This window comes from Trichomonas vaginalis, chromosome V (assembly GCF_026262505.1).
Source record: "Trichomonas vaginalis G3 chromosome V, whole genome shotgun sequence".
In the NCBI taxonomy this organism is placed as follows: Eukaryota; Parabasalia; order Trichomonadida; family Trichomonadidae; genus Trichomonas; species Trichomonas vaginalis.
The window spans coordinates 6,782,193-6,793,329 of NC_067207.1; the positions used below are offsets into that span (position 1 = coordinate 6,782,193).

Genomic DNA, 11,137 nt, shown 5'->3' on the forward strand with positions numbered 1-11,137 from the left:
GTAACCTATATCCTAGAAAGAGTTTGTCATAGTCTGTATTTGAGTCTTCGCGTATTGTTTGCATGACTCTTTCCTGAGTTTCCGGTTCAAGCTCTTTCAAACAGTGCCTGTCCATATGGAATATGCTCGTTTCCAAATATATGTTTTTGTAGCCATTCTGGTTTTCTTCCATGTTACCAATTATATCTTTTGTGAATGGAAAGCTTTTACCCAATCTTTCAGTCTTGCGTCGTTTATTTCTGTAGTTGGTTTTATTTTGTCAAGGAACATGTTTTTCAATACTAACATTTCATTTGGTACTGTCCATTTGAGTTTCTTAAATATTCATCCTTCTCAGTTCATTGTCTGCAAAGTAAGTTTTTATGACATTTTGTAAACTTTCGTTTGCAAGGTCATGTACAATAGGTTCTCTTCCTTCGCTCTCCCTAACTTTCTTTCTAAACTCTTCACCAAATATACCATCTCTATGGTTCTGTGTAGTTCTTTGAGATAAATGTTCTAGAACGTCAGGTGTTATATTTCCATCAGCCATGTTCATTTCATACTGGTCCAAAATATCTGCATGTTTCATATCTTTCAATGGCATTAAAGCCGCGCTTAAAATACCAGCTATATCTTGTTCACCATTGACTTCCATTGCGTCTACAACTTCTTGGAATTGAGGTTGTAAGTTTATGAACCACCTATCCGGTTAGCTTTATGACCCCATCTCATTGTAGTTCCATCGTCTGCAGAAACAAAGTAGGTTTGTTTCCATCTTGGTTAGGTTCTGAATGAACTTTAAAAATGTTTCATTTCTATATGTTTTCTTGAAATTTAACCTTTTATTTTCACCGAGTTCATCCGAAGATTGAACGTTAAATGCTCGTAAGTAAAAAGGGTTGTTGTTTTGTGTACATTTTTTTTCAGTTCTTCCATTCTATGCTGAATATTTTATCTGGTGTTGGAGTCTTTTGTAGTCGGCAAACATTTTTCGATATTTTCTACTATGTCAGCCGAATCTTTCTTAGACTCTTGGAAAGATTCCATATTCACTCTCATGCTCTTGTTGAGGGTCAAGATTTTTTGTGTTCCAAATCTTCATCTAGTTCTGTGAAGTTAGTTTCCAAAGGAGTGACTTGTTCGTTTCCTTCAGGCTCTTCTAGCTGTTGTTGCTGAACTATTTCTTCCATGTCTGGTTGTATCTGAACTAGTTCTTCCTGTGGAGTTTCTTGTACCTCATCTGCTGGCATTTCATATATTCCGAGACGTTTCAACAATTTCCCTATCTAGTCATCCGCATTCATAAGCCTTTCTTCTTTGTTCCGTCTCATTTTTACGCGTTTCATGACGAAAGTTGTATTGTCATTTAGCTCTGACATCAAATATCTCGGAGTAAATTCGTTCATGTCATTTGGATGATATGCTATTAAATCATATCCCTTAGCGAGCTTGTATTTTCCAGGTTTGAAATTATATCCCATTTGGTGCTGAGTCATAAAGCTAAATAGGTTCGGGTCAGTATTTCCTTCCTTGAACTTTCTAATAGCTTCTTTATATCTGTCACTAAAGTCAAGAGTATCTGGGAAACCACACTCTTCTTTAAGCATTTTTAAGAATTCTTGGTTTCCTTGTTCTCTACTTCTTTTATGTCCTTGCTCTGTTTGTGGAGGTGGTTGTTGTGCAGGGTTTTGAACTGTTGGTTGCTGTGCTGGTTGTTGTGTTGGTTGTTGTGCTGGTTGTGGAGGTGGTTGTTGTGCTGGTTGTTGTGCAGGGTTTTGAACTGTTGGTTGTTGTGTTGGTTTTGGTGCATGCCTGTGTCTGTGTCCATGTGACGATGTAAATGTTCTAGGTAGTCCTGGTGCAGGTGCTTCTCTTGGAGGGTTTGGTGGTATATAAGTTCCACCAGCTGGCACATATGTTCCATCTGCAGCGTAATGTCCTACCTGACTTTTCGTTTTTAAGAAAGCATTTACTAGGTCTGTTTTGGTCTGTTGTAACTCTTTTTCTTGACTTTTCACAACAGTTGCTCTAACGGCGTCATAGGCACTTTGAACTGCCTGTCTCGTTGCTGCATCTGTTATTTTCGTCATATTTTGTGCTACTTCTCTTAACTCTTTGTCGAAACCTTCAGACTTCAGTTTCTTTCCAGATGAGAAGTCGTTCACTTGTTTCACCTTACTATGAAGAGCTTCGAAAGCGTTCTTAAAGTCAGCATTTGTTAAAGCTTCATTTGAACTATCTTCATCCGCTTGTATTTTTGTCCTTATTGACCCTATGAGTTGGGCTGCTTTAGCGTTGGCTTGGGCATCTAACCAGTCATTGTTAGCTTTTATATATTCCGCGCTTTTCATTGCCTTTTGCATAGCCGCGTCGTTATTTTTACTTTCTTGTGCTAAGTTTTCATACTGTACGGTTTGGTTTTGCAACTGTAAAAGTTTTTCTGCCTTTACATTTGCTTCAACTTCTTTTTTATACTCATCGCTATCCATATATGTCTTCAGGGCTTTTTGTTTTATCTCTTCATCTTTCAGTATTTTATATTGAGTAGTATGGTTTTTCAAATTTATGACATCTTGTTCCATTTTTGCTACTTCTGCTGCTTTTTCTGACACTTTTTTCGCATATTCCTCTGTACTTAGTTCTTTCAGTTGTTCTTCTTTCTTCTTTTTCTCTACGTTTAACTCATTGAGTTTCTTTGTGTGTCTGTCATATTCTAGTTTCTTTTCGTTTTCACTTATTTGTTTCTGTATGTCTATGTTTGACTTTTTGACATCTGTTATTTGATTTTTGAGTGAACTCAAATTCATTTGACTTTGAGGGTTATAAGCTGTTCCGTCTGCAGCTCCACCAAAGCCTGCCATTTTCGCTAAAAGTGCCGCTCTTAAACCTCCACTCTGTGCACCAATGACTCGGTTTAAAAGCATAGGATTGCTTGACATTTGTTGCAACATAGTGGGGTCATTCAGCATTTGTTGTTGCAACTGTTGTTGTGGTGTCAGTTTTACTATTGGATGTTTCAATGCTCTCTTCCTCTTACGTATATTCTTACGTAGCTTACGTGGCATTTTAAGTGAAGTTAAAAAGCGGTTTTTGACAGATGTTTATATGACACTTTTTGTTCAGCACAAAAAACTACTCGGTCAAAGTGTTGTCAGTTTTGTAAAATAACCGTCCTATCTCATTCTATAAGGGGGAAAGTCTTCTCAAAGTATACTTCCTTGGAACGCCTGTAACTTTTCCTGTAGCGACGATAGACCCTTACTTGTCCAGACAAAGCTGTACTATTTTGAGTGCTCTACAAAAAAGTCAACGGCTACGACTCTCAAAAACCGTTGTGTAAAAAGTTTTACCGTTGGACAAAAAAGTATATATAGAAAACAAAAAACGTTTATAGTTCATTCAATATTTGAGATGGAACGGTTTGCCAACGGTAACTATTAAATAAAATAAAAAAATAGAGGGGGTTACCGTTGACGAAAACGGTTTATTTTAAACTTTTCTATGAGTAGTCCGAAAAAAACAGTTTATTTTTGTCTAATGGAAGCCAACATTAACAATTCTCAACCGCTAACCAAAGCCAAAGCCCCACAACCTCCAAGAACTGGCACAGCTGTTAGAATAACCGCCAAAAAGTCTAACAGCGAATTAAGAGAAATTCTTCAACAAATTTGCTCTAAATATCTCAAAGACGCCGAAGAAAACACACAACCAGACGCTATATACAATACTCAGTTCTGTGAAGTTCTGAACAAAGCAATTGCTAGTTCAATTGAACTTACTAAGACAATTCCAAGTCCAATTGAGCTTAGCGATGTCTTAGTTCAGTATTTCCAACATTTACTAAGCTTATAATGTTGAGAACTTTATACCAAGTTCGTCAAAATCTTCCTCGTAACATCCAACGGTCATTCGACAAGACAATTGCCGAATTCCAAGTCTTTAGTTACGGATATGACCAAGATGAATACATTGACGAGTTCGGAGACAACTGTACAAAATGGTTTGACTGCTATACGACTACACAATTTGAATTCGACTTTCTCGAATTCAACGCAGCAACCATTTATATCATTGCTCTTTACCTTTCCGAACAACAACAAGACCTCGCAGATGGAGATGTTGTTACTGTCGTCATGGAAACTCCTGAACAATTCGGAAAAAAGAAGTCTCTAATTGCCAAATTTGTTCCAGGACATCAGCTTTTCCAACGCACAGAAGTCTTCTGTATTCCTGGAACTAAGTTCTTTGTCAGGAGCGAACTCAAAGAAAGATATAATGTGTCATTCAATTACACATTATATAATGTCTTCGACCCAGAAGAAGACTTCTTCCCAGAAGCAATGGAGGAGGAAGAAGAGGAGGAGGAAATACAAGACTCAATCCAAGAAGAGTCCTCCGAATTCACACCAGAAGACTAACAATTTTCCGAATAAAAACCTCATTTATTCTAAACATCTTCGGGGCTAGAGGGCACGAAGTGCCTGGAAGCCCCACTACCTTTTTTTTTTTTTTTTTTTTTTTTTTTCTCAGTCTAATAAAATATATTACTGCAACACCCGACTTTGATTTAAGTGATTGAATTGAAAAAAATTCACTAATTTTCAGGAAGAATTTATATGTAAATTGTTTATTATAGTAAATTATTGGATTTATCTGGTGAATTTTGCTTCTTATTAAGGAAAAAGGCCTTAATTAAGCAGTAGTAGGATATGATGGGTTTTGTGACTTTTTTTGTTACATCTATATATAGACGATGCATTAAAATATATTTATTTATAAACCATTAAAAAATTAAAGTTATTTTAAAAATAATTTATTTTTTTATTCTTACATAAATGACCCAACAAGTAAAACCAGATAAAATAGATTATCGAATTTTAGAGGATGGTGTTCCTGTTTATATTCAAAGATTTAAAGGGAAGCAATATTATAGAATTGTTAATCCTGAATACATAAAACATTTATTTAAAAAGGAAGACTGTGAATTATTAAACGTTAATGAATATGAAACCAATAAATCAAAATTGAAATATAAATATATTGGAAGTGATGAAAGATGCAAAGATAAAGATAAAGTTTATTCAGTTTCATATAATGAATGGAAAACCAATAAGATAAGAAAACATTTAGGAGATTATGGGAAATATTCTGAATTCTTTAAATCTAGTATGTATGAGAGAGTAAAAGAAATCAGATATAATTATTTTCATGAATAAAAGATTCACTACCATAATGAAATAAAAAATAAAAAATTTTTAAAAAATAAACTTTAAAAATTCATGTCTTACATTTTTTGAATAATTTATTTTTTTATTTTGTATGAAATGAACAGCTCAAAATTCGTGACTGTGAATCAATTAATGGATAAACTTTCACCAATTCTCACCCAGGTTAAACAAGTAGACGTTTATTTTGATGATTGCGTACAAAGTTTATTTTATAAAGGTAAGTTTAATATTAAACCTATTGCTTTTGCATTTGATGGTAAATTAATCGAAAATTCAAAAATTTGGGAATTAATTCCGGATATTGAATTTATAACAAATATTAAGGATAAATGGTTTAAACAACAAAACCACCTCACTAAAGTTCTTTGTAGATTAATGATTAAAACTTAGGAAAAAGAATTTAACGGGTTTAAATATCATCCATGTAAAATTTTAGAACTTGGTAACGAAAAACTTCAGAAAAAATTAAACGAAAGACTATCAAAAGATAAAGTTGAAAGAGTAAATAAACTCGCTAAAGGTAATGGTAATGGTAATGATGAAGATGAATTTGATGAGTTCAACATTGAACTTTAAGAAACTAATGATTATTTGAATTTATGAAATCAATTATTTGATTCATTCTTTCTTCAATCTCTTCTATTCTTTTTGTTAAATCATCTATTTTCATTAATGAGGTGATTCTTGATTGAGGAATAGATTTCAAACTAACCACTCCTTTTATTTTTGAAATTTTGAATCCATCAACTTTAAACATTTTATTCAATTTACACGTTGTCAATTCTTCAAATAATTTTTTATTATTAGCATAATAGTCATTAAATTCTTCAACAGATGAAAAAATTTTTATTTCAGTAATTGGTTTAACAACGTTTATTTTTTGTTGAACATTTTCACTTTCATTTATTTCTTCCTCCTCTGTTTCATTTATTTTTAAAATCGGTTTCATTTATCATTAAATAAAAATTAGAATATAAGTGATGAAATATATTTTTTTAATTAATATTAAATCAGAAATGGCGGCAGGATTCTTTAAAAAATTATGGGATGGAATTAAGAAAGCTGCGGGTTGGGTTTATAAAAAGATTATTAAACCCGTTGCAAACTTTTTGGCACCAGTAGCGAAAACGGCAGGAACTATCATAGGTGGAGTATTAGGTACTAAAGCAGGTAATCCGGCGATGGGAGCACAAGCAGGTAACGCAGTTGGTGGAATTGCTGAAGGAATACTTAATAAAATAGGAGGTAGATAGTGGAAAAATAAATATGAGATCCTATGGATCATCTCGCCGCTTAGCGGCTTAAAATTATTTTTATCTTAGTATCGGTTGTAGTCTTTGATAAACTTTTTCTCCTTTATTTAAAACTTCTCTTATTGGGGCAGCTTTTGGTGTTATTGATTCAGCAACGTCACTAATTGCTTCTTTATTCTTAAATATCCAATTTGCCCCCTTCTTCAATGTTTCCCAAACTTTACTCGCTCCTCTTTTTACTCTATCCCACAGTTTCTTAAATATACCTGCAGCCATAGTTGATTATTTCATTAAAATTAAAAATTCATTTTCATCTTTTAATTTTGATTTTTTTAATGCATCGTCTATATATAGATGTAACAAAAAAAGTCACAAAACCCATCATATCCTACTACTTTAAGCAATATGCAACACCTGCTACTAAAGCAATTCCAAGAACTATACCAACAATAATAATAACAACTAACCACTTAAGGAATCCTAAATTAGAATCATCGCGAAGTTCATAATTTATTTTACCAACATATGTTTCGTTAAGGATGGGCACTCATAGGCTCCTGACAGCATAAAAATGTTATTATCTCACAATATAAAAGGAATCATAGGAATCTACAACTATATCTATATTGTTGGAAGACTTCTTAATGTATCATGCATATAAGTTATATCAATAACTCCATTATGTTATATGATTGTAATCATATTTTCGTTTCATGTTCAAAAACATTAAAATCATACTAACTATATGAGTATTATATTTAGGAAGCTGATATATAGATATGATAAAATGCTAGGTTTTGTGATTAAGAATATATACTTATCTTTTAGAAAATAATACTTTTATAAAAAATTATATCTTATATAATCTAAAAATTTTGGACAATTAAAAAACATTAATTAAAAATAGAAGGGGAAAGTGTTTATTCAAAGAAGGTGCAAGATTATGATGTTTTGAGGGTGAAATAAATTTAATAATTATTTATGTGATTTAAGAGTAATATGATCATCGGTAGCTTGAAGACCTCTCTTTATAGCTCTTAATGCCGCAAACTTTTTTTGAACTTGCTTTGAATTTTTGAATGCTTTGATTAAATCTTTTGTTGTATCATACATTCTGAAATATCTGTTCATCATTTCTGGCATTGTTGGTAAATTTAACCTGTATCTTATTGCTACAATTGTTTCAAACATACTTTCATTGAAATGCAATATTGTGACTGCCATCCTAATTGGCCAAGAAGCATGCCAATTAATATTTTTATTAGCAAGCATTGCTTTGATATGGTTTATCGATTCAACTACTTGAGTTGAATGAATCTTTTTTACCATATCAAAGATTTTTACGGTATCTTCGAGGAATTTTTTAAGTGTTTTTATAGCAGTTTTATTTTTTGCATATTTCCATGGTTTAATCATCTTGCATTTTTCAGGATCTGGACAAAATTTATGATTTCCGGCATAATGTTTAGCGGAATTCAACCATAAAAACTTCTTTGTTTTAATTGACATATGTGTGTCATTGAGAAGTTGCCTAAGCCAACGCAATAAATTCTTTGAAATGCTAGATAAGATTCTGAATTCTGGCAGTTTGAGCTTTTTCTGTATATTGTTAAGAAAATGTCCAGGATCTCTGTATTCTCTGATACCTTTGAACGTATTTTTGATTGTAGAAACAATTTTGACATCGCCATCATGCACAAAAAAATTTACACGTTTTTATTATTCAACGCTTCAGCATTCTTTTTAAGCCTTCAAATTCCATTTCATTTGATTTTCCGTTGAAATTACCTTTGAAATTTTTAAAAGATTTAGATATCACTTCCCAATCTACAATTTTTTTGAGTTTCTCTTCTACAAATTGTACATAGCAAAACATTGCATTTCTTCTCTGACTCCAAGAACCGTCAAACAAAAGTCCCGAACATTTTCTCATTCGAGATTTCCAATAATTAACAGATTCTCTGGCAACTTCTATGATAACACGACCAACCTTTTCTTGGACTCGATGAAATGTAGCTTCTGACGGAACTTTGATGTTATTCAGCATGAATTGAAATTCTGATTGGCAAAATGTAGCGCCGCTCAATAATACAGATAGCACAAATTCAACAGTGTTGACGACATATGGCTCTACCCTATTTTTCGCGTTTTGAACTAAGTTCTTTATACGCTTTGCAACTGCTTTTGTTCGCCGCGGCATGAAAAATGAAGAATAACTTGACGGTTTCTTGAACAAATGGTCGCACATTCAAATATTGTGATGTACGATCAGGATAAAAGAATGTTGTTGCCGTGAATTTAGAAAATAGCAAAATTTCAATTTACGCAATCGAGATATAACTTGATCGTTTGAGCGATAACCATGGCACCCATAGTATTAATGAAAGTACTCATACTTACAATTATTTTCTCCCATAGGAATATTGTTCAATATACTTCACCTATAGAGGAAATCTCGAAATAAAATCGAATTTTTTCAAAAATTACAAAAATCAATTTTTTACAAAGATGTTCGAAAAATAACATTATATACGCATCAAATCAAAGTATTATATGGAGCATTATAATTCTATATATGATTGTCCATCTTGCTGTTGTGCTATTTTTTTTAAACAATAATTTCATTGTTGAAATTAAATTTGCAATTTCAGTAAAAATTGCGACCCATCATTTTGAATATAATTGAATTAATACATTTATTGTAAGAATATTATATACCAAATATTAGACTTCCACATGAATCCTGGTATGATATTATAAGTATTGCAAAATTAGAAAAAAATATGCTCATGATATACTAAAATTCATGTTTCAAGGTTAACTTATAAATAAAATAAGTTCGAGAAATGCATCACTAAATATTTGAGCTTGTGCACTATAATGCTATATAATAGTCTTCACTGTTTTTAATATATTGACTTTGCTAGACTTGATTTTTTTCATCACCCTAATGAGTGCCCATCCTTAATACTCATAACATTAAAATCATTATAATCCTTTGTATTTCTAATCACGTATGGATAATCTGACTGTCCACCAACTTTAAATTTGATACTTGAAGACCTTTTTGGTTGATTAATCGAAACAACAACTACGTTTTCAAATTTATCTTTATGTGAAATCTCATTTCCATTAATATCAAAGTATTTTGCATATTTATCATCTTCTACTTCAATATCTCCATTGTTAGTTACTGCATAAACACAATACTGTGATGAAGAATCATATTTAACTTTATAATCAATCTTTCCAAATATTGTAATTACTTCTTTGCAACGTAAAAATTCAGAAGAATTCTTAAGAATGATAAAAGATAATGAGTTGTTTCCTGTAATTCTGATATAAGAATCACTCATAAATGAATATCCTAAGAAAGATGGTCTTGATGTAAATGAATCACATATGTAAGAATATCCTGAAAATGCTTTGATTGAAAGGCCTCCAACTTTAGTAATTAACATTACAGAATCTTTTGGAATTGTCAGAATATATTCTCCTTTTACATCAACGTTATATTTTCCGTATTTAAACTCTGTGATTTCATCAATAATTGCATAGCCTTCTACAAATGAATCATATTTAGAAACGTGATAAACATATGAGTTTGTTTTTTGAGTGTTATTATTTATACCAAAATAATGATCAACTTCTTTTATTGATGGAGTAAATTGTACTAATAATGTTTTATAATTCAAAGATATCGTTGTACTTTCTTGCCAATTAAGATATGACTCACCGTCCAAGATATAGTTGTCATATAAATATATGCTGTCATTAGCAATGTTCCTATAGAAAACTGATTCTGAAGACATTGAATTTGAAAAAACAAAACAAAAATTATTAATATCTGAAGAAAAGTATTTAATTTGATACCAATCGTTACTGTACTTATTAAGAATGAAGTCTAAAGATTCGCAAGCGCCTTTCTTCAATTGAACAAATGAATAATTTAGTAATTTTCCGTTGGATTTGATTGTCAATGATGAAGGGTTAGTGTAAACATGCTTGAGTGGTTTATCATTGAGATTGAAGTTATCTGTGTTCGGAAAGATGATGAATGAATCAAAATTTTCTGTTGGAGTAAACGCCAAGACAAGTTCTGAATCAACAATATCTGAATATGAGCCAGGAACTGATACTTCTTTTGCTTTTGCAATTGAAACCAAGAAGATAGTGAACATTTACGATCCTTCTCAATAAAAATTTTGACCCTTTGAAAAATTGACCAGTCCACCGGAAAATTTTACAATTTTCTTCAAATGCAGTAATGTATTTGAAATTTTGCCAATGAAAATTGAAATGGATAGGTTTGAATAGTTTACATTATCGCAAAGATCATTCCATTTTCTCAAAGAAGAAATGTTAATTGTTCCGGACAAACTACATTTGCACAAATATGCCCGATGACGGGGATCAGTACATTTTGATTTGAAAAATTATAACAATGTTTTGATCCCTGTCATATCATATCAATTTGGAAAATATACCTATCTTACGTTATTTGCTGTTTTAGTTTTGTTTACATGGAACATTTGATATTTTGAAAATGTTTGTAATTCAATGAATTATATACTCATGCATCCATGGATATTCCAGTAAGTGTGCATTCTTATCTATATCTGATAATACAGTAAAAAAATTAACAAAAAAATCAAATATTTTTTAATTTTATTA

At 31.7% G+C, this 11,137-nt stretch overlaps 3 protein-coding genes and 1 pseudogene across 4 annotated transcripts, besides 3 other annotated features; 2 read left to right on the forward strand and 2 right to left on the reverse strand.

The window, feature by feature from the left end:
* Positions 1 to 4,507: part of a mobile genetic element that runs on past the window's edge.
* On the reverse strand, positions 27 to 3,047 carry TVAGG3_0290690 (annotated as a pseudogene). The gene has a single exon. A coding segment is annotated over exon 1 (3,021 nt).
* On the forward strand, positions 3,520 to 3,817 carry TVAGG3_0290700 (uncharacterized protein; the record flags this gene model as incomplete). The annotated part of the gene is made up of 1 exon (XM_051229123.1): positions 3,520 to 3,817. A coding segment is annotated over one exon (298 nt), but the record flags the coding sequence as incomplete, so codon positions are not given.
* On the forward strand, positions 3,834 to 4,400 carry TVAGG3_0290710 (uncharacterized protein; the record flags this gene model as incomplete). Its single annotated transcript, XM_001580275.2, has 1 exon — positions 3,834 to 4,400. The coding sequence occupies one exon, from the start codon at positions 3,834 to 3,836 to the stop codon at positions 4,398 to 4,400; it is 567 nt and encodes a 188-aa protein (XP_001580325.2).
* Positions 4,410 to 4,507: a terminal%2Cinverted (terminal inverted repeat of Maverick transposon ID:TVAGG3_0290510).
* Positions 4,508 to 6,523: 2,016 nt separating this feature from the next.
* TVAGG3_0290720 (uncharacterized protein) lies at positions 6,524 to 6,739 on the reverse strand (the record flags this gene model as incomplete). Its single annotated transcript, XM_001580276.1, has 1 exon — positions 6,524 to 6,739. One exon carries the CDS (start codon positions 6,737 to 6,739, stop codon positions 6,524 to 6,526), a length of 216 nt encoding a protein of 71 aa, XP_001580326.1.
* A 261-nt stretch (positions 6,740 to 7,000) lies between these two features.
* Positions 7,001 to 9,427: a mobile genetic element.
* Positions 9,428 to 11,137: the final 1,710 nt, after the last annotated feature.